This window comes from Zonotrichia albicollis, chromosome 1 (assembly GCF_047830755.1).
Source record: "Zonotrichia albicollis isolate bZonAlb1 chromosome 1, bZonAlb1.hap1, whole genome shotgun sequence".
Classification (NCBI taxonomy): Eukaryota; Metazoa; Chordata; class Aves; order Passeriformes; family Passerellidae; genus Zonotrichia; species Zonotrichia albicollis.
The window spans coordinates 24,119,817-24,142,825 of NC_133819.1; the positions used below are offsets into that span (position 1 = coordinate 24,119,817).

Here is a 23,009-nt window from a genome sequence, read left to right on the forward strand (position 1 = left end):
ATTGAAATTTCTCACTATTTTTAACAGGCTACTTTTAAATGGGTTAATTTTATTCTGTATAAGGTTGCACAGAGAGCTGAATTTAAAGCTTGGAGGCAGTGGATATATATGCAGTACAAACCCAGGCCTTAAAGATTCAAAATACCCTTGTACTAAACCAGGGACCTCTGAGCTGCATCCTCCTGCCTGGCAGGGTGGGTGCTGCAGCCAGGAGGGGGCCTGCTTGGGAGCTGCTGAGTGGCACACAAAGGATCTCACTTGTGGAGAAAAAGACAGTGATTATTTTCTGTTCATCAGAAAAAAACCTCTTCTCATTTGCCAATAAAAACCAAGGCTCTTATGCTGAATAGCATTTTAATTTCTCATTAGAGGTGGAATTACACTTTTAGAGCCTCAGTCACCAAGGGATTGAGAAGAACAGCTTTAGCTGCTTGTGAACTGCTGTTGATTCCGGGGCTGTTCCTCCACCCCTCCCTCACAGACCTCCACAGTGACAGTGCCATTTTATGGCACCTGACAGCCTCCAAAAACCTGGCTTGCAGGTGCTGGAGATAGAATGGGACAGCTGGTGTAGGGAGCTTGAAAGCTGAGGCTTATTCATCCCTGGGCTGGTTTGAGAGCTGTGGGGGGACTGTGTCTATATGTGGGACTAACTGATGCATCATGCAGTTAATTTTCTACTCTTCATTTTTTTTGTTGTGAGGCCTTTGCTGTGGGCCAGTGTCAGAAGTCAGAAGCTGGGGTAATGGCCCTTGGTAGCAGAAACTCTGATGGAAGCACATCACCCCAATCTCTTTACAGCCTGGGACCTCTCAAAAGGTTGCCAGTGGTTCCAAGGGTGAAGAAAGCATCAGCTCCAGCCCCAGCACCAGCAGAGGTGAGAGTGAGTTCAGCAGAGGAAACCTAGCCCATTGACAAATAAAATAAAATAGAAAAATAAAATAAAATAAAATAAATAAAATACTGGTGTGTTGTTTTTCAGCTGGGAAAACCATTCATTGAAAAAAGTAACATTACATGTGTTTTTTGTGAAAAGTTCTTTCTTTTCTTCAATCCTCTGAGTTTTACAATAGACTGCAGTTCTTGTTTGCACCATTTCTATGTACATGAATTATATAACTAACACATCAATCCTTCATGTTCACTTAAAGAAGTCATGTACTGTGAAAACTTGCCTCTCTTTCTGTTCTAGAAAAGGCATAAAATTTTCTCATTTAAGCAGTGCAGAAATGAAGAATGTATAACATTTTGCACCAAAAAAGATGGGTAATTTTTCCCAGGATGACTGACATGCCGTGAGCTGCAAAACCCCACAGACTCTTGCTGGTGTGTGCACGGGCTGGTTGCACTGTGGGTCAGGGAGCACAGCAGCTAGAGGGGAGACACAGCCATTCCACAAACTCACACATAATCTGCTAATTACAGAACCAGCCCTAGAAGAAAATGAGCACCAAAGGAGTGATTATACAGCTGGGGATCCATCTTAAATATGCATACAAGAAACGCTAGGGAAAGGATTAAGAATGTTTATTTTAGGTTGCTGGTTAAAAATCCAGTCTAAGTGGAAAAGGGAGGATTGCAGTTGGCTGCAGCCAGCAGGACAACTGCACAGCCCTTCCAAAATGCCAAATTCTTGCAGGAAGATTATACTGCAGAGGTGTCAGGGGTTCTTCTGTGTGAGCAGAAGGAGCCCACTAGGGATGAAACTTTCCTGCCTTGGATCCCTCCCTCACCCAACCCTCTTCATCAATGCAGCTTCCATTTTAACCTCAGTTTGGTGATTTTCTGTTGCATAATGATCACAATTAGAATTTTTAATTAAGACAATTACAATCGGTCTTGCGATTCTCCAACAACTGCATGGAATTTAAAAGATATTTTAAGAGTAAAGTGATTATTGTAACACTCTGTCTTATCCTAACTTGTTAGAACTGCAATCAAATAACTTGTCACCAAAAAACTAATTTGGAGTTATTCATTTATAGCTCTTGTAAGTGAAAAAGTAACAGTACAGGCAACAATAGAAGTAACAAAGCTGTCATTCCTTTTAAGCAGAACTGTAATATAAGATGTCATACACTTCAAAAGTAGACCTATAACTTCAGTTATTCTACCCATGCAGCAGCAGGAGCACCCACAGTTTTGAAGGGATAAGGATGATGAGCAGGGTATATAATCTGACAGGGTTCGTAGATTTTGGTTGCCTTATTTATAATTTCATTTAAGGAAAAACACTATTATTTTTAAGCTGTTTTCTTATTAAAGCATTAAAATAATCTCTCCACTTACTCGTTCCATATGAATGAAAGCAAGAAGTTAGTCACGATATTCACTCATGTTGACCACTACTCTCAAATGCATTGAAAAACTGCCTTTCCTAGCCAGTATAGGTCTGGATATATTCCAGTCGGTCAACCAGATAACCCAGCATTTAAATGCATTTAGGTTTAGCTTGTTTTGTTAAAAAAACCCAACCAAAACTAGACTTACTGAATGATGTATTTTTAGAGCATTTTTGAAATCAAAATGTCAGCCTGATAATTTAAACTGCCTAATAATGGAATTATAACTCCTAAATGAAGCTTAGTTATCTCTGGTTTTTCTTTTGTGTGTTGGCATTCCCTCTGAGCAACAGTTTGCCAAGACTGCTTATTTTAATATTAAGGTCACAGCACTAGTTTTAGTCAATTTGAGCAGTTCAACAGAAGTTATGCTGGAACATAAAAGCAGTCTGTGAACTCATTTTCTCTCCATAGTTTGGAAATAGTGTGAACTGATAATTTTTACTTATTACATTGTTTCCTCTATCTTGTCTCTGTTTACACAGTGGCGCTGCTTGTGTAAATGCAGATAATCCAATACTGTGAAATGGCTGGAAAAGAACTGAAAACCCAGTTATTTCAGCTTCAGGGTAAAACTCGAAGTTACTGGCAACAGTATCTTCAAGTAAATTAGTTTAACATCAAACAATTCAACTACACTGAAGCTGCTACATACCTGGTAATGCATTAGTATGTGCATGATGTAATCATATATTTCTCCAGCAAGTCGGTTTTCTGGTCTCCAGGGAATAATAACAAACTGAATTCCCAGCAAGGGCACCAGGATTAAAGTAGCTCTGACAGCTTTCATATACATGTTGGACTCAGCACGGTGGGTATCTCTCAGCTTTGTCACCAAAACTCGGACAATGTTCAGCAAAAAGAAGAAATTGACCTGCAAAAACAAAGCTATTGTAGGTGAAAGCATTCAAATTAAACAGACATTCAATATAAAAATACCAAGCACATAAATGTCAATAAACTGCATCTTTTTAGCTTTATTGTATCTTATAATGGGCAGTCCCCTGGCAGTCAGGTCTTGGAAAATATCTTGAATATTTTCAGAAAAGATCTATTAAGCAGCTCTACATGGTTTGGAGCCTGCATGGATGCTTCAGGCAGGCAGGGGTCGGTTCTAGGATGCACTGGATGTTTTGACACTGATGTGGGCAAATTCAGGGTTTCCAGGGAACACTAAATATTTTTATATTGGAAGTTTAAATGGGGTGGACCAATTGTTCCCTAGAAATAACCACATCTCTGTCCTGAGTCTGACAGTTGCCAAGCTATTTTGCCAGTTGGGATAAACTCCAGCATGTCCCTGGACACATGGGACCTATGGGAGCACAGAATTTCCCTAAGGAATATGCTCCATGGACTAATGCTTCAGGGTTGTCTGTGAGCAGAGGTGTAAGGCTGTTTTTGAGGAAAACCTTGGACATCTCTTGCCTCCACCAGACTGCAGGGACTCTGTGGTACTCTACTCACAGGGAACAGGTAACTGTTGCTGTCTCAGGGCAGAAAATTTTGTCCCTGATCCTCATGATCAGTGATACCAAGTAATTCAGCACCTCCTCTCCTCAGTTATTTATGGAAATCTGATTTCAGCATAGAGCAACCTGCCCTTGACCCTGGCTTCACAGAGAGCTCCTTGTGGGATGTGCTGAGAGCCTGCAGGAGGAGGGAGGGCAGAGCCAAGCTGGTGATGAGTTCAGTGATACCCTGTGGACATCCCTGGATCACAGACCCTTGGCCTCCACGGTACCCACATCACTCTTTTCCACTCTGCTACAGTAAAATCGGGCACTGACTCTTTGGAACTTTAATAGATTTTCTTTTTCCTGCTAATTTTTTTAAATAAGTATGTAAGTGTATAACTTCCATAGATATTTCAAGACTTCAAAATCACATATATATATATATATATATATATACCAGAAATTTCAGTTGAATTTTTTCAGAACAGTGAATCAGCAAGATCTGGTAAAACATTTCATCACTTCTAAACTACACTGGGAGACCTTTCAACTGTTTTACATTTGTGCTCTACTAGAAAAGAGGAATAATAAATTACTTCTGAGCTCCCAGTCAACATTAAATCTAAACCTTATTCTCCATCCTATTCTGACTTCACTCACTCTGCTTAACCTTCACTTTTAGATTTTCTGAAAGTAACTGTAAAAAGTCAAAGAAAGACTTTACAAAGTTAAAAACCCTCAGCTCTTCTGAATCAGTCTGCTGCAATGGGATTTTTGGTAGCAAGTCATGCAGGATATACTGTAGACATTGACATCTTCACAAGAAAAATACGACTGGAATTGACATAAGCACAATATAGAAATAATAATATCTTATTTTGAAAATAGCTAAAGATTGCTATTTTTCCATAATGCGTGCTTATATTTTTTTTGTGGCAAGATATAAAGACTGGGATCACAGTGACAAAAAATAAAGGTTAAGTGGATTTTCTCAGATGGTAATTGACATTACAGTAGGAGATACAGTCAAGATTGAACCAATAAACCCACAAAAAATGTGATTCTATGGGACCAACAGACTGCCTATAAGGCAGGGAAGGATGGGCTATTTCATATAGCTGATGTTAAAGACTGCTTCTCCAGAAAGGGTAGAAAGACTTTGTTTATTCAGCTATTATATGGAAAGTTGTTTATTCAAAGTTTTCCAAGTACTCGCTGCGCTATTGTTTGATCTCTGAGGCAATTATTGCAGGTACATCCGTGCAGGTGTTTGCAAGTAAGAGCAGATAAAAAGATGAAAGTGCTTCCTGGGTGACACAATCACATGAGCTTGGGGCTGGGTTGGGCAAAACCTGTTCTGCACCTGTCAGGAAGGTCAGGGTTACCATGCCCAGCTGGCACACCAGATGCTGTATGTGTGCACATTGCCAAACTGCACTTGGAATCTTGTCCTCCTACTCAAACAGCACAGTTTGAGTTATTTCCCTGGATTCTTTTAGCTCCCTACCTTTGGAACATACCAGCTCAGTAACCAGAAGAACCCATGCAGAGCAACCAGCTCACCCCAGCTAAGGTACAGTTAAATGATTGATGTCTCATAAATGCAGTGTATTCCTCCCAAGTCCCACAGGAAAAAAGGGTTGTGAGCCTGTCCTTTGTAACACTGAGTAGAGAAAACCTCTAGTTAGTTCTGGGTTTTGACCAAAATACTTATAGTACAGAAGCTTCTATTTTGTTTGGGTTAGCATAATTTTAAAATACTTATTTATACTGTTGATAACAAACAATATTCTTACCAATAAAGCTGCCATTACAGGTCCATGAACAATATAAAGCAAGTGTGTGTCAACACTCATCCAGCAGCTGGAAGGGAAATACAGCATTAACATTCATTATTAACTTGAATAAAATTTGCTGCATAGCTAAATAATGCTAAATTCCTTCAAAAACAGACGTGCTACTCACTTGTCATTGAAGTATCTGGCTCTTGCAACTGCATGAATGGATGCTGGCACTAAAGGGAACCCTGAAATGATTAAAGTTATAGATCAGTTTTGGTATGTGTATAGCTTGAATTTCATGTGTGTCACACACTAACAAGTCTCTTGTTCACAAAATGTCTGGATGTGAAATTACATCCTTCAGGAAAGAACCTATTCCATCACACCCAGATCCTGTCAACACCTCAATGATGAGATACAAAAGGGATTAACATTCAAGGCAGGCCAAAAAGGAGAAGCAAAACCCACAGACCATGCTCTCCTGGGGTGTCTCAAAGCTGCTGCCCAGCTCCCCTGCACTGCTGTGGCTTTTGCAGAGAAGGGTGTGAGCAGGGAGTGTGGGAAGGATGTAGGGATCATTCTGTTCTCAGAGGAGTCTTCTCTCAGGAAACCAGGTACACTTGTTAAAGGCATGTAAATAACTGTTGAGCAAGAGAGAGGCACATTGACTTGCATGCCAGATCATGGAGCAATAAGGAACAGAGTGAAGAGTTTCTCTTTTGGAGCCAATGGCATGAGAAAGTGTTTGGAGCGAGGAGGTTTTTGGGGGATGGGAATTTGTGATATCCTCTGTAGGTTCTCAGCATCTGTGCAGCCAAGCCCACTCCATGCAGCTTTATCTCAACAGGGAGAAGAGCTGTGACTACCATAAATCCACATATCCTGACTTATCCGTGATACCTCAGAGGAGGCTTTGGCAGGGAGGTGATGGGAGGAAATTTGCACTGGGCTAGGCAACATGCCATGCTTAACAAAATGGAAAGCTCAGGTTCTTATTTCCAGCCTGACACTGAGAGTAACAATCTGGTCCACTCCTTTTCATTTCCCTTCAGCTTGCTTAAATGTCATGTCCCTTTCCAATAGGCTAGAAGCCTGGAACTGGGGAGCTGGACATGATCTGCTGCCTTGTCTGTCCTGTGCAGAGCATTGGGCACACACCTTTGCTGCTACTGCTGCCTGTTCTCTATGAACCACTGACCTTTCTACTGAGCTTTGGATATTCTACAATTACAAATTAAAATGTGTGAAAATATCCTATTGATACCATGATTAATCATGGAGGGATTAAAAAAACACTGCTCCTGTTTTGTTCACATGTTAGTGGTTTCATATTTAGAAGAGAGGGAGGATCCTTAACCATATTGTGGGGAGTGAAAACAAGGTCCAAAGATACATAAATAAGACACTCTTATGCTTTCAAATGTTTTTAAGCACTAGCTATTTACTCTATTGCCAACAAAAAGAGTTCTCATTGCAATTTACCTTGGGAGGACAATGAAGCTGTGGGAGAACAAACTGGATTGTTTTCTCTTTTGTATGTTTTTAGAAAGTGATTCCCAGGCCTCTGGCTGCAGAATTACCTTTTTGGGTGATGATGCACAGCAAAACAACAAAAAGCTCAGAATAAAAAGAAAGGAGATTATGACCTCAGGGTGAGTTGATGGGATTGACAGCTTGAGAAAATCGTTTTGATTGGGAAATGGAGCAAGTCTGGGCCAGTTTTGTTAGAAGATTGAAATGCAATTTTTAAGGGGCCTTTCTAATAGCAAAACTTCTTCAGCTGAAAACTGTGGCCTGGAGTATTGCAAGTAAAACATGCTTCATGATGTCAAAAGAGCTTTTTTCCTCTGCTAAATGCATTAGCCTGGGATATTTGGCTCAACAAACTCCAAAGCAAATCTCAAGAATGCTGTGGAAAGCCTTCGTTAGCCAGTTACAGGCTGAGAAGCCCATGACCCTCTGAAGCTCAGGTTTCCAGCTGCAGGCTGGATGGGCTATTCTAGGGCTAAGTGCTGCTCTTGTAAAGGGCCAAAAAGCAGAGAGGAGCAGAGAAGTGGAGCATCAAAGACTGTGGGGTCGTGGTTACATGTATGAGTCCCACCTGTACACGGTGAGCAGTGAATAATGCAGAGAAGGTCCCCAGCCATCCCAGGAACAGGTAGGACACATCCCTTTAGGTCATGCCAGGTCCTTTACAGCACAAACTGGCAATAAGGTCACTATTCCTAGCACCATTTGGAAGGCACTGCAGTTTCAGCACTGTCCAAACAAATGATTCCCTTTACACTTTGATGTGGGTGAAGCTGCCTGAAGCGGCCAGAGTGAGCTGTACTGTTGCACACAGTTGATACTATTTCACTGTCCTGCCTAATGGTGATTTCCTGACCCAGTGAAACAATAACGAATGAGAAATGACATCCTCAGCAATGATTCCCAGAGAAGGGGTCAGCTGATGGCATCAGCCTTGAAATACATCTGCCCATGCCAGATTCCATTCAGTCACCTCAAACCTTTTGTAGATGTTTCTTATATTTGCTCAGATTTTTTATTTTTCTTATAAAGCTATTTTTAAAATGTCATTAGTAGTTTTCCAAATAAAGTAGGCCAGATCTTCTTGCATAGAGATTAGCAAGAGCAATGAATAATGAGTAACTTTGTTTTGGACATTTGCCTTGATCTCTTGAATTGTAATTCAGAGCACAGCCTCCTCTGGTTCCTCTGCATTGCCCTTTGGAGAAACGTGTCTCTATCCATTGATTAACATAGATGGATGTTTAAAGTTAAACAGTGTTACTACTCCTTCTGGAATCAGTGGAATTACAATGATTCATGCAAACTTAAGGGATAACCAGATTGTTATAATCAGACCATTTTGCTATTAATAATATTTCTATTTAAGTTAGGAGGTGCTAATCATTACTTATTTTTTCTTTTCTTTTTTTTTTTTTTGGAAGTATTAATCTAGTTTCATAAAAATGGCTGCAGACACCATTGTCAAGAGTTATGTCCATTATTTATAACTGTTTCCTTCTCAAGATATCAGCACCTTATTGCCACTGCCACTACCCTCTTTATTTTTGGGGCAGATCTGCAGACACTGATTTGTGTCTTATCAGGTAGCTCCACTGAATTCCCCACTGTGCTGCTGGTGCCATTCTCAGCACTACTACAGCAGGCTCATTAACTTTCATTGCAGGCTGGATGTCACAGGTGCATTAAATTGCACTGCCTAAATTGAATGGCACCAGAAAAATATTATGTCCATGACCGTATTGCTCTTCCACAATTGGATAGGGAGTGACACTATTTTGGGAAGCCTTGTTTTGTGAGATATGAAAAAGCTTTGTCTGGAAGCAAATGTTTAAAATGACTCGTCACATTGGGTTGCTGTTTCACATCCCTATGAGACTTTTTATATTGAAATATTCTGAGCTATGAGATTTTTGTGATAGCACAGCTTCTTGCTCCAAGAGGACTCAGCTATTTGGATTGGCATGGTTCAGAAGCTCTAAGTGGATTTAGGGCTCCTCAGGAAGGTTGTCTTCATTTAGGAGATGATAATGTTTCACATACTTATAATTCCGAAAGCATTACAAGTGCCTCTCTTAGAAAAGATGCCATTCTCTTAAGAAAAAAGAGTGCATGCTGGTGTTCTCATTAAGGAAAACCGAACAAACAAACAAAAACCATCAAAGACAAATTATTATTTGCCTGGAGTCTGCTATCTGACACTACAAAGTATATGTACTAGAAAATCATGTTAATTTTCCTGTTATCTAATGTAGGTATCCAGCGAGCACTAAGCCTTGTATCAAAAGGGGACAGTAAATGATCAGATTTTAAAATGAAAATCCAGACAGGGGATAACTTTGCTGTTACTGCCCATTTAGGATCAAATATTGGATACCTAACCTGTGTCTGAAGGTAGTGTTTTAAATTTCTTCAGAACATATAGAACTGGGTAATTTTCCTCTGATCTAGTTACCTAGTTATCTAATTATCCACTTATCTAATCTAAAAATTTCTCATTTTTATTGGTTTAAGCAATAGGGGTATTTTTCTATTTTCCTGCTGTAAATGAAATAATCTTGAAAAATTCTCTTCACCAAAGAGGATGGCAAATATAGAATAAATTGTGTCTGCTTAAGCCAGTGCAGTGTCTGTGCAGTGGGACAATGGTAAAGGTCCATTATTTGCTGCTTTGCTGCACCAGTGGTTTCAAGGTAGGGGAGCTGCCTTACCAGAAATTGGAATGAGGCCAGAGATTCATGGTTGCCAAATTGGAAGAAAGCTCTTGATATTGATTTTCTGTCAACATTTATACAGAATAGATTTAAAATAGTGATTTAAATGTAAAAGATTCATTGTAATATACTGATTACATTTATATGGTCTTTTATTGGACCAGATAGTCCAAAGGAAAAATATCTGCTGCTACCCACTAAAAAGGCAAGGGGTCCCTTAGGAAAATAGACAACAGAAGAGAATGCATATTTGGAGATGAAGAACCAGACCTAGTCATGGCTCCTTGAGCAGGATGCATATGACCACATGCTGCTTGACAAAACCAGTCCTGACAGCAAAGCCATTCCCTTCTCAGTAGGTAAAATAAAATTTTTTCCTTTAAAACAACATATGCCAAAATGTATCTGATACTGGATTCACTTCCTGAGAAATTCTGCTTCCTCTTTGTAGGCTGTAATTTCTTCATTTTGTGAGACACAAACACCGATCTTTCCTCTTGATTCCAGGAAAATTATACTTTATAGGTACTGTCACACATTCATGTTTTTGTATATATGTGACAAAAATAAACATCTATTTTTTTCAGAAAAGATAAATTCTTGAATAGAAATATGTTCTTCCAATAGCTTTCCTTAACAGAGCATAAGCACTTCTTTCTGCAAATCCCAACATGCAGCAAATAAAAAATACTTTTTTGTGCAGTTTTTTGTAAGTTTCTAAGCCCATGTAACTATATTCTCAAATTAAGAGTCCAAGAACTCAGTCTTAAGCCATGATCTAATGATATTAACTGGATCATAAGTGATACATAAGTGCTAGAAGAATTCAAAAATCTGAGTGTACTGACCATCCTGCTACAGATGGTAGCATACATACCCCAGCCCAAGAGGTAATACCAGTGCAAACGCTGTTCTTCAGCAAACACTGCCACCACGATCAGCGTGTGGAGATAAATGCCTTCACACAGCATCCAGAAGTAGTTGCAGCCCAGCATGTACTGATGAAAGAATTGCAGCACTTTGCAGCTCACCTGTTAGATAAATGAGAGAAAGTCACACACTTGACCAGCATTTTGCATTTAAGTAGGCGAAGACAAATGTTACTACTAGGCTATAAGAAAGCAAAGGGTAACAAAAATTCCCAGCTCTTTCTGGTTTTTGGGGTTTTTTTCAGCACCTATCAGTGAGAAGGATTTCAAACTTTAATAAATGAGATGAACTAAAGGAATTAAATTTAATTAAATGAATTAAATTAAATTAAATTAAATTAGCCTGGAGAAAAGGAGGCTTGGGGTGACTGTATGACTCCATACAACTCCCTGAAAGGTGGTTGTGGTCAGGTGGGGTTGGCCTCTTTCTCCAGGCAGCAACTGACAGAATGAGAAGACACAGTCTAAAGCTGTGTCAAGGGAAATATAGGTTGGATATTAGGAAAAAGTTTTTTACAGAAAGAGTGATAAAGTACTGGAATTGTCTGCTCAGAGAGGTGGTGGAGTCACCATCTCTGGATGTGTTTAAAAGAAGACTGGATGTGGCACTCAGTGCCATGGTTTAGTTGAGGTATTGGGGCATGGGTTGGACTCGATGCTCTTGAAATCTAGTGATTCTGTGATTCTGTAAATTAAATTAAAATAAATTAATGTCCTCACAAAGTAGAAGAGAATTATGATAACAGCACTCCAAAAATACCAAAAATTAAAATATTTCCTGAAAAACTCTGTAATCTGGCCACTTGTTCTATAGGTCAAAGGAGGGCTGTGAAAAAGACTAACATTGAGCTCCAATTTCGATGACTTGCTTTTGATCAAGCTTTTCTAAGTTTTTTCAAGGCTCTCTTCTAAGCCAAAGTCATTTATGCTTTAAACAGCCCCCAGCTCTGAACAATTGTTTTGGAAAGTGCAAGCTTTTGTGGCAGCAGAGATTTTCTTTGTAGGGTACCAGGGATACTGTCATTGCCACTTTGTGAGGCCACAGCTTTGCTCTATTTTGATGAAATAACAAATTGACACGTGGAACTAAATGGAGCTGGTGAAGTGGTTCCCATGCATGGTTCAGACAAGGCTGCAGACAGAGACCTTGACAAGGGATTGTGGCTGCACATTTCTGGGAATCAGTGGGCAGATGATGGAGGGAACCATGTTGTGTCCACTACTGGAGTGCCAGCTGGTGAGGATGATGCTGCTCCTCTTCTGAATGGGTCTCAATTCCATTGTTTTTGTAGGGATGGCAGTGAGGCCCTCCTGGACTTTCTGGTCACCACAACCCAGGAGGGCCAGGAGGAGTGGCAGGCATTGCTGTGCTGGCGGAGACCCACTGCTTCTGGGGAGCACCACATGCTGCCAGGAAATCTGAGGTCACAGCAGTGATAGCAAAGTAACAGCCACCATCTGTGGCCGCAGGAGAATAACTATTTCCCTTAACTTCTGCAGATGCTTTCCAAGCTGTGTACCTGTGCTGCACAAGATGTCATTAAGATTCACTTGTCTCTTTCAAGAATCACTTTTGCAGTTCAGCAGATAGGGGACTGCATATTTTCCATTTGTCTGGACTGCCCCTCTGGATCAGAAATTCTTCTCAGTCTCCTGTCCACCACCTTCTGTTCCCAATTCCTAATTGTCCAAACGTGTATTTCATTCTGTCTCAATATTTGCAGCTCAGGTTGGTGTTCATGAAAATATAGGTTTATTGATAGGTTAGGATATAGGGTTCTGACAAGATTAGTGTAAAGAATTGGTTTTTATTTCCTAGCAATTCATGTATTCTTACCATGCAGGACAGAACAGACTGTTACATCTTTATTCTGCACTGTGGCTGAATAGTTCTTAAAAGTGTGTCCAAAAAGGGTTGTATACTGAGCTCAACCTAACAAAGTCAGCCACCACTACCACCACCACCAAAACAAATTATAAGTGAGGATGTATTTGCTCCTTTTTTCTGTGAGCAAAGGTGCTCATTAAGGGTCTTATATGATTCCTGGATTGTTTTTCAGAGATCTGGGTCAATACGTTTTTTGCCTTGTTTCCCAGCCCACACTCAATGCAGCCTCCTAGCTGGCAGCTTTCCTTTTTCCCTTCTCCCCTTATTACCCATCCCATCCCTAGAAGGGCTGCCTTGCCTTGCAGGCACTTCCCTCAGTCTGCACACAGATTCAGGTGCCCTCCTTGGCATCAGCCAGACACCCTGGCCTCTAAAATGTAAGCAAACTTCCTGAGCCATCAGAGCAGTTCTCTGTGCCTGAGGTTTGCGCTGGGCCAGCACTGTGTCCCCTTGTGGAGGTCTCCAAGGAGGAGCTGCAGGTCAGAGGGGCCACCTGAGAGCTCAAGGCATCGTTTTCCTCATGGCTTCAGTGGGAATGACTCAGGGTGCCTGCATGATGCACATGGGCTGGTCCTGCTCTTCCCAGGGCCAAATTATCCCATCATTCCATCCAGACACCTGGGCTCTAGGAACAACTAGAGGAGGAGATGAGCACAGATGGTGAGTTCTGCAATAAAATCCATGGTACTTCTCAAGTGTGTCATTTTGACTTAATTCTTTCCCTGTTTCATACTGTCCAACTGAAAGGAAGGTGGCTGTGGAGGATCCTTGCTCCTCTTTGCCCCTTCACTGTGTGCACTGCTCACCAGCCCTCTGAGCAGAGACTGACTGAACACACCTTCCACTAGAACCAAGCCAGTGTTTGCTGGAGCTGTGTCTGTAGCTCAAACATAGTAAAAACATTCCCTGACAGCTGTAGAACTAAGCTCCATTTGCTTCATTTCCCAACATTTCTTTCTTTTGTGCACCCTCCACCTGAACTATGACTTGTGGCTTCAAAAATGAAATATTTTACTTAGCCTTTAGAGCAATGGACATGCAGACAACAAATGACTCTTGAGGAACTTAATAACTTCTGATGTAACAAGTTAGAGAAGTAAGAAAACCCTTGGCAAAGAATAAAAGATTATTATGACTAATACTTTCACACACATCACATTAATTTGAGAATTTATGTGAAAAAGTTATTATAAGGAGTTTAAACACAACAGTGCATTGAGATAAGATGTTATATTTATATTATTCAAAGGGAAACAAAAATCAGTCTGCTTTGGATCAGGTAACAAATGCAGTGTGTTTTAGCTATGGCTAAGTGATGCAATGGAAATATTCTCCTACAATAAAAAAGCCTGTTTTTCTTTGGTCAGAGCAATTAAAAGAGAATTTTCAGTAAAAGAGAACATTTTACTGATAAGAATTGGATTGGTAAAAATAAAACAAGACAAATGCAACCAACACCTTGGAGTACATTAATCTTAATTCGGAAAATAGCAAAAATAGTAAGTTTTACATAGTGTTTATTTTTACAGAAACAAGTAAAATAAAACTGCAAGATGATATCAAGCATTGCACAGGTGGAAGATTTGCTTCTGTAACTGATTGTTTTCTTTACTATAATTTATAAACCTTTACTATAATCTATAAAGACTGATATCTATAATTTATAGGGTGCCCAGAGAGGTTATAGACTCTGTTTGTGCAAGTGCTCAATACCATGCTGAGTGGGGCTCTAAGGAACCTGGTCTAAGGGAAGGTGTCTCTGCCCGCGACAGGGCTGTTGGAATTGGATGATCTTTAAGGTCCCTTCCAGCCAAACCATTCCAAGATCTAGGATTTTATGACTGTTAACTTTGAGATAAAAACATGTGCAGGAAGTTTATTTTCTGCTGAATTCAAAAGTTATGTTGTAAGTTCTTTGAGACAGAGGTTCTGTCCTTGCTAGGTCTTGTACAATATGCAGCAGAGTGAAATCCAGGAAAGGATTATTTCAGCACCTTCACACTCTCGATGGGAGTTAAAAGCTTTTCAGTCTGCAACCCGGTGTGCAGGTGACTGAAGCTAGTGGGTTTTAACTCATGAACGGCACAGGCTGAGAGGAAATAGAGGTCCTATCTAGTGCAGCCCCATAGCTGTTGCTCAGGTTGGTCTCCTGAACAAAGGAATAACAAATACTCCACTTTTTGACAGCCTGGAAACAGACAGCACTGTCCTGCACTGACCTGTTGATGGCTATAGCAAGGGTAAGTGTGGAAAAATTATCAGGAAAAAATTACCAGCCCTCAAAGTCAGCCTTAAAAATGCAGCTCCTTTTGTGCTTCTGGAAGGATGGCCAAGAATGAACCTCTTTTGGCAGAATGCAGTGTGGAAAGAAACTCAGTCTGAGAGCAAGGAGTCTGCCTCTGGCCACGTGTTTGCACTGCATTAATGGGCACAGAAACTGAGAAAAGTTCTCTACAGATTTGCAGGACAGCATCCAGGAAAAAAAAAGAGTCCATTACTGCTGATTTTCCTTCCTCATAAAAGCGACCTCCAATGACTGCAGTGATTGTGGCCTAATTACTCAGGGGCAAAAGGGGTCAATAGGAATACAGTCAGTATTCCTCTGTACAGTCCTATTTCTCTTACTTCCAAATCTTGCAGAGAGTTATGGAAATCTTGTAAACACCACAGCTGCAGTATGCAACAAAAGCACTTCAAAAGGATTCTGGAATATTTCCTAGAGGAGAAATAAAACAATTTACTCTCCTTTTACAAGAAAGAGATAGAAACGGTGTCTATGATGTTTTGCAGGGCATACTGGCATGTTATAAACACTTTTAATGTTCCAGTCCTGCCAAAGGAGTCCCAAAGGTCCATCTCTCTATGAAGGACCCTGCAATTGCCCAATAATGTAATTGGCATAGTGCTCTCCTCAGCTAATCCAGCAGCCTCTCATCACATGTGCTTGTCATTTCTCTGTTAAGGTTCTCCTTGGTTGTTGGTTAATCGCTTATGGACAGAAAACTGCACCATTGACTGCACCACTTACCCTCATTGGGGCGAGTCTGGTAAAAACTCTTGAACTGCATGAACCCCAAAACTACACTTTCATGGATAATAACAAAATTTAATATGAAATAAACCTGCTAATTGTTTGAGGGAGGTTGTCCTAGTAATTCAGTCAGAGCAAAAGGCTTGACTCTGTTTTGGCACTGTAAAGTCACACAGATTCCCATGTGTGTCCATTCCTGCAGTGCTCTCCTGGGTAAAGGAGTTCAGGGTGGCAGGCTGGGAGGTCTTTGTTTTACATCAGTCCTTATCAACTCCAGAGAGCCTGCCCTATGGAAAGCAAGTACGGGAAAGCCCCTCAGCATGCATAATTAAACGTTTCTTCTCCGAGGCTCACTATCCATTGAAATGAGTCCCACTAACATTTCAAATAAATTGCTGAGAACAGACCAGCTGAGGTTATCAATTTTAGTCCAAGCCAGCTATATGAGCCATCACTACAGCTGTACACTTTCTTTGAAGGGAAATAATATTTGACCTTACTATCCTCGTTCCTCTTCACCTCTGGGAAACCTCCCCAGTGCATGGCAGAGCAAAGGACCCTCCTCGAAGAGATTACAGCTTGCCATGGAGGCCAGATATGATTTATTGAAATACAGTTTGAAGGCAATACGATATATTCTCAAACATTCTAAACTTAGCATTTTAATGGAGTAGCTTCAAGTTTGATTACTGCTCTGCCTTAAAAAATGGTGGTTTTTTTCTGACTATTAGAACACTATTCTGTGAAAATGTTCTTAAATTCCAAGTATCCATATGTCACACAAATAAGCAATAAAAGTTTTTTCCAAAGCAAGACCGTGCTAAGTATTGTAGCTGTAAATCTCTGGCTATCAGAATATCATACCATTATACAATGTATCTGCAATGAGTCATCCATTAAACTCTGTTCCAGTCAGAAACCTGGCGTACTGGGCTTTGGAAGAAGATTAACATTTTAATATACTTTTTAACAATTTACAGAAGGAAATGTACACAATTCTCAGAGATCTCCCAGGTTTTGTGTTACAAGACAGCAAAATATGAAATTAAACACCAGGGGATATTCTTTACAGCATGTGTGTCCATGCCTATGCTACAGCAAAGCATCCAGCGTAGATTTACACATTCTGGACAGGAATAATAAGGCTACATCTGCACATACCTGAGTCCTGGCTGCTGAAGCAATAGTTGTCCCTGGACTGCAGCTTTGAGCTCTGCAGGGCCAGAGGGGTTCTCAGAGCACGTCTGGCCCTGTCTCAGTGTGCAGTGGCCACTGGCTCCTCACCTGCAGGATGGCACGTGTGACACAGGGTGTGAGGCAAAGAAAAACAGCCTCACCATTCCCAGGGGGTTTTATCAGCTTGGTTTGTGAGCAATGTTGCCAGAGAGAGGCAGTTTTTCAGGGAGCCATTGTAGAAATGAGCCTGGCTGATGGAGGAGACCAGATAGGCCAGTAAAGAGGGAGAGAAAACAAGGGCAGGGCTGCATAAAAAAAAAATAGCACAAGGCAGTGCAAGCTGATGTTCATTTGGACAGGATCTGCTGCCACCTTCTCCCAGTGGAGAGAGGCAATCCCTGCCAAAAAGGGTAAAGAGCTCCTGCTATTCCAAGCACCTATCCTCTACCATGACACCTGAGCAAGAGCCACCAGGCACAGGAGGACAGGACAAGGCAGAGGTTACTCAAATCTGCATCCAGGCATGGCTGAGCTCTGGGCATTGAGCCCTGAGCCAGGGTAGTTTAAGTTTGCATGGAGTATATCTAACAGTCAAGTGCAGACCTACAAAAGCATTTCCTGGGGACTAGGAGGTACACTTTGATGACATGGATATATCCACTCACGATTCAGTTAAATGCTCCAGGAGTTTTCTAATGATACAACTGGGATTCGTGATACCAAATATAGACACCCAATTTGTCTCTCCTGTAATCAAAAGATAATGATAGAGATGATGGAGATCATAGTAAAAATTACCTCATTCTAAAGGATATATCTAAAATAAGCCAGATGGATGTAACTTTGTAAAATAAGCCCTGAATGTAACTTTGTCTGTCTTTAGCTTGGGGTGACTAGGTCAGCTGTATGTGTCTGCAAAGAAGGTGTCCAAATGTAAGACGTGTCCGACCTTTAATGTTTGTGAGTATTTTAATTCTCTAGATGTACTCAGATGCTGCTCCAGTGTCTTTCCTGGGGTGATCTACTGCTTGGTAGAGCTGCCAATCCTTCAAAGGATGTTGGGCCAAGGTGATGCCAGAAAATTGCAAAGCCAGTCAATAGGGTGTATGAAAGCATAAGCCACTCAGAGGTGAGATGGTGAGCAAAGGAGTTCAGTTGTCCAAACAACTGACCTATTGTTGGCCAATAGCTCATTCTGCCAACTTAATTTAAAGGTCATGGGCATGACTAACCCAAGCCTCTTGATGTTTAACTCCTACTGAAAGTCATTACTGTCATGACTGAAAGTCATTACATGTTTCTTCTTCCATACCCTTATTCCACATGTTTGGCTGTCATCTGTAAAGGCACTTTGATGTTCTTTCATTTGTTTTTTTCTCTTCTGATTCAGGCTCCTTCTGTTTGGTCTTAGATACCTTCAAGAAACACAGGGTAGCAGAGGCATGGCTGAAAATGGGCAATACTGCTGGTCTGCACATTGAAGGGCATCATGTGACTGCATGGTATATATGTGCAGGATGATGTAGTCCCTGGAGAGGAAGGAGCAGTGCATTTAATTCACTTGACCTGTTTTAGCTACCCGCTTTAGAGTGAGGTAAATTGTCTCAGATTGAGACACAGCTGCCTCTAGAGGAAGCCCTGCCATTTCATCAGACAAATCCTAGTGAGGAAAATAACTGTGGCAGCATGGTATCAGGGACAGTATTGTGTTTTGGAAACATTATGGTACCATCCTTCTGAGGGGAATTCTTTTCTTAAGAATCCAATGTTTTGAGGGATTTTGAAAAATATTTTTGGGCAATTCATAGTCAAATTTCTCACATTTCAGTTAGACCCTTTTAAAGGCATACTGCAAGGAAAACTTGGAGAGACACCTTGAATGTTTCTAGTGTAAAACAGAGATTCATTAGGGTACACCTTGTCCACACAGTGTACACAGAATCCATCAAAAGGCAACTATTAGCATCTGCACTTGTTGATCTGACATTTAAGGAGTGGCTACTTGACATTTCTATGCCTAGGGACTAATGGCACATTATTATCTATTTAACTTCTGTCTCTCAGACGCATTGGAGACAGTGCAATTGACAGAAACCTATGGTTGCCCAGGTACTATCCCAAATTTTTACGTCATCTTCACTTTGTCATCTGTCCTATCTCTTAGGAAGACCAAAAGGAAAAATGACAAAAGCCTCAAAAAGGCATCTAAGTCAAACACAATTCCATACTGTGGAAGATGTCTCCTTTTGGAGACTGCTAAGCTCAAATCTGAGGGTAAAGTAAGCACACCTTTCTTGAGCAGCAGTACTGGAGACACGCCATGAATTCCAGCAAATCTGGAATGGATTCACTTGTTTTGCATAAAGCAAAAGTGTGTGCTTTCCACTGTGGCTAAACAAAAAAAAATGACAGCAAGAGCTGGGATGCTGAGATTCTGCTGATTTTGGGAACAACTATGCTGGGAGTGCTCATTTCTCACTGCCACAACGGCAGAGCTTCCGGGTCCAGAGAGGTTGCAGATGTGTAACGACCAGGCAGAACGACAGGTTAAATCTGACTTTTCACAGATATTTGCACCTGAAGTTTGGGCTTGTTCTGGGTATTTGAGTGCAGGTCTATCTCACCTGAGCAGAAAAGATGTGGACAGAAAACCTGGGAATGAGCTCTGGGATTTGATACCTTCAGTTTCTGGGCAACAATGCATTTTGCATTACAAGGTTCTTTCTGGAGACACATTTCTGAAAGAAATGATACTCAGGTTCCTAAATAAGAGGCCGTACACAGGATCTGATAGAGTCTGAGTTATTTTGACATGAAAATCTTTGGATTGGGCTACATGAAAGCTATCATGTCTCCCTTTCTTTGTGGATGAGGGCACAGATAGATAGAGTAGGAATTTCCTTTCCCTGTGACTTCTGTGGTCACCCCTCTGCAGACACATGAACATTGGAACTGTGCTTGCTTGCATCTCAGGACTCAGCCACCACATCTGTGAACCTCAGCAATGTGATTTGGTGCTTTGTTCAATTCAGAAATTCTTCTTAGTGGGGATAACTTCTCTCTAACTTGCAACATTAGTGCCAAATCTTCCTGTTCCTACTCTCATTCTATTGATTTCACAAATGCCCAGGCTCTGTATCACCCCTTGGTGGCTAAAATGGATGCTGAGGATAAGTAATCTAATGGAAGCAGGATGGAGGAATAGATGTTCTAAGATAAAAGACTTTAGAGAGGCTTTGACAGTGACAGAAAAGCTGTGGAAATAGTCACATGAAAAAGGAATCAAATAATTTAACAAGAATAGCACCTCCTGAAGCCCTACCCCAAATACAATACATGAAAACAACTCAGAAGATTGAAGTGCCCCTTTCCCTTGTGGATCTCCACCTTTGCTGTTGCCAGGGAGGTCTGCTCAATGAGGGGAACTGCTGGAACAACTAAGGAAAATAAGTCACATGGAGCAGCAGTTTTACCATTTGTCCTCACTGGTATAATTCATGAGCATCACATTTGATAAAAAAATGTTTTAAATCCCCCATTCTCTGCCAGTCTAGATCAGCAGGAAATGAAAGCAAGAAGAGGTGAGAAGATAACATTTGTATGGTAAAAAATACCCAAATTGACATTTTCCCCAAAATGCAGCAAATCTTCTTTGCTTTCTTATCTTACATTGCCTCTCTATTCCTTTGGGAACAGGTGAATACCAATTTTGGAACCCTATAAATCACAGTAACTATTCTTTTATACTTGTCAGCTGTCCACACAGCTCAGTATTTTATTTCTACAGTTTTGCTGTAACTGTGATAGGAAGGAAAACCTAGCACAATTGGGAAGTTGTGGTTTTCATTTTAATTTGTTAATGGAGAGATTATTTATAGTGTTCTTGTGTCCACAAGAAAGCTAGAAATTTCAGTATTTTTACTTCTATGGCCTTGCTTTAAAATTTTAATGTTAGTGGGCACCAGCTTTTGTGCTCTCTTGGTCTAACTAACAATGCTGAAAGCAGTAAGATGCTTAGAAGATCTTAGTGCTTAGAAGGCTTGCTTTTTCCAGGAGCTGGATTTTGGGCAGTACAGATAACCAAGTGCCCCTTGTCATCCCGCCTCATGCCCACAGTGTTAGCAAGCTTAGTGAATTGCTTGCAAAGGGAAAGGGACCATATGCTCCTTGCAGAGACTCGAGTGCGTGCTACACCATCAGCTGGGGTGGTAAACTAGCTCAAGACCTTTAATAGGTGTCTACATCTACACATGGAGGGAAAAACAGCCTCCATCCTCTCACTCCTCATGTTCAAGGGCTGAGGTAGTTACAGATGCTGCCAGGAGGAAATGAAATCATGCTGTGTATAGTTAAACAGAATTTAATGCTTTGCGTTCTTGCATACCAGGTCTGCTACTGAACCCGTGTAAGAGGGTGTACAGATTGTTTATACTTTAAGGCCTAAAGAAGCTGTGTGGCAACGAGATGGGACCTGGAAGTGGGAGTGTGCCTGAATGGATGCTGTCTCCTTACTCTCTGCCATAGCATGAGATCCTACACAGGGCTCCTAGGAACTACTAGTGGAGCACTGGCCCTTGCCATGGCCTCTATAAAACTGCAATGGAAATACAAACTTTCCCACCATACAATGGCAGAAGCAAGCGTGAAACTACCACCTGAAAGGTGAAGAGGCTACAGAAGAACCTGCAGAAAGAAGAGAACAGATCATTCTACTAGAACATGAAAGAGAAAAAAAAATTACAGTAAGATCTCTAAAAGCCTTTGTGGAAGAGGTTCTAATTACTGAGACAAATTACTGATTTGTGGCCAAACTTAGCCCCACCTAAAAGCATATTTATATGATGCCCATGGAGCTGATGAATTGCTCAGATTCTCATTGGCAGAGCTGCCCCTTCAGGCATTAGGTGTCGATTCCTTTTACTCCCATCAGTATGAGTATTAAAATGACTACTCTTGTGGAATACAGAAAATGAAAATAACAGATCTAATGTGTAAGACTGTATTGAGAGATTTGGCAGCAAGAGTTTTATTTCTATTTAAGAGGTTTTATTGGAGAACATAATGTGCTGTCCACAGATCACCCTTCTGCTGTGGGTCAGTCTCATTTAGGAAGGTGATAGATGATATCTATTCCTATGATTGCAGTTCCAGTAATAGCACAATTAATGCAGTTCCTAGTTCAGATAAAACAGTCAAATTTTTCAGTATATGTAAATAAGTGTTCACACATGTGTCCTGTTTATTTTTGTTTAAATGTCTTTGAACCTTGTCCATTGCTTCTTCATTTCTTTCATGGCCACCTGGACTCAGATCCCTTTTTTCCATGGTTTCAGATCCAGATTAATCCAACAGAAAGAGAAACAGAGAGAGATAAAATTGTATAACTAGAAAACATGAAGTAAATAAGCAGTTAAGATTATTATAAAAGTGGTTTGACTTACCATTTTGCATGAGCAGAATGATCATCAAAGGATTTAACTCTTAGCAGCAATGTGAGGAGGATGTGGTACAGACTGTCCTCAAGTAAATGATGCTTTGGATTGTCTCATGTCATTTCTCCCTGGGTCACAGGGAGAATGGGGCTGTCTTGGAGTTAGGAAAGAATTTCCTCTCTTGCTCCTCCTGACTTTTCTCCTTGTTATTTCAGAGATTGTCCTTTCTTCTTTCAAAGTTGTATGGATTTGTTGAGATCCTCATAAATTATGAATAAATGCAAGTATTTTCCCATGGCATTTCATATTTGAAAACTATTGTGAAACTTTAGGCAGGAAAAAAAAGCAGGAACTATTGGGGTGGAAACACATTTATTATTTTGTAGAATAAATACCAGCAACTTCATCTCAGTATTTAGCTGTTATCTGAGTGATGCCCATGATTGCTTGAAATTCAATCTACACATTTCAGTATTGCTGTATATACAAAGGAGAGAGCCATATATAGAGTATATACAATGTGAGAGCCATACATTCATGAACCTGTGAAGCTCCAAAGATGTGCATGTAGAAAATGGATAAGTGCAGCAAACTAGAGGAAGTCAGAAGCAGTAATCTTCAAATGGTCTTGTTAATGCAGAGGGTGCAGTGGAAGTAGAAAAACTCAAGCTCTAGAGCTTTCATTTTCTCTGATAATAGGCATCAGCATAAAAATATTATGGAATTTTT

The 23,009-nt window shown here is 40.7% G+C and overlaps 1 protein-coding gene across 3 annotated transcripts in view; it reads right to left on the bottom strand.

The window, feature by feature from the left end:
• The window catches only part of CALCR (calcitonin receptor), a 156,013-nt gene that overhangs the window by 12,475 nt on the left and 120,529 nt on the right, over positions 1-23,009 (bottom strand). For all 3 annotated transcript variants that reach the window (XM_026795262.2, XM_005480248.4, XM_014270548.3), the window contains exons 8-11: positions 10,702-10,855; positions 5,765-5,825; positions 5,596-5,662; positions 2,998-3,216 (exon numbers count right to left, since the gene is read on the bottom strand). In XM_026795262.2, coding sequence (XP_026651063.2) covers positions 2,998-3,216; positions 5,596-5,662; positions 5,765-5,825; positions 10,702-10,855 — 501 coding nt within the window. The remainder of the gene's footprint in view (positions 1-2,997; positions 3,217-5,595; positions 5,663-5,764; positions 5,826-10,701; positions 10,856-23,009) is intronic.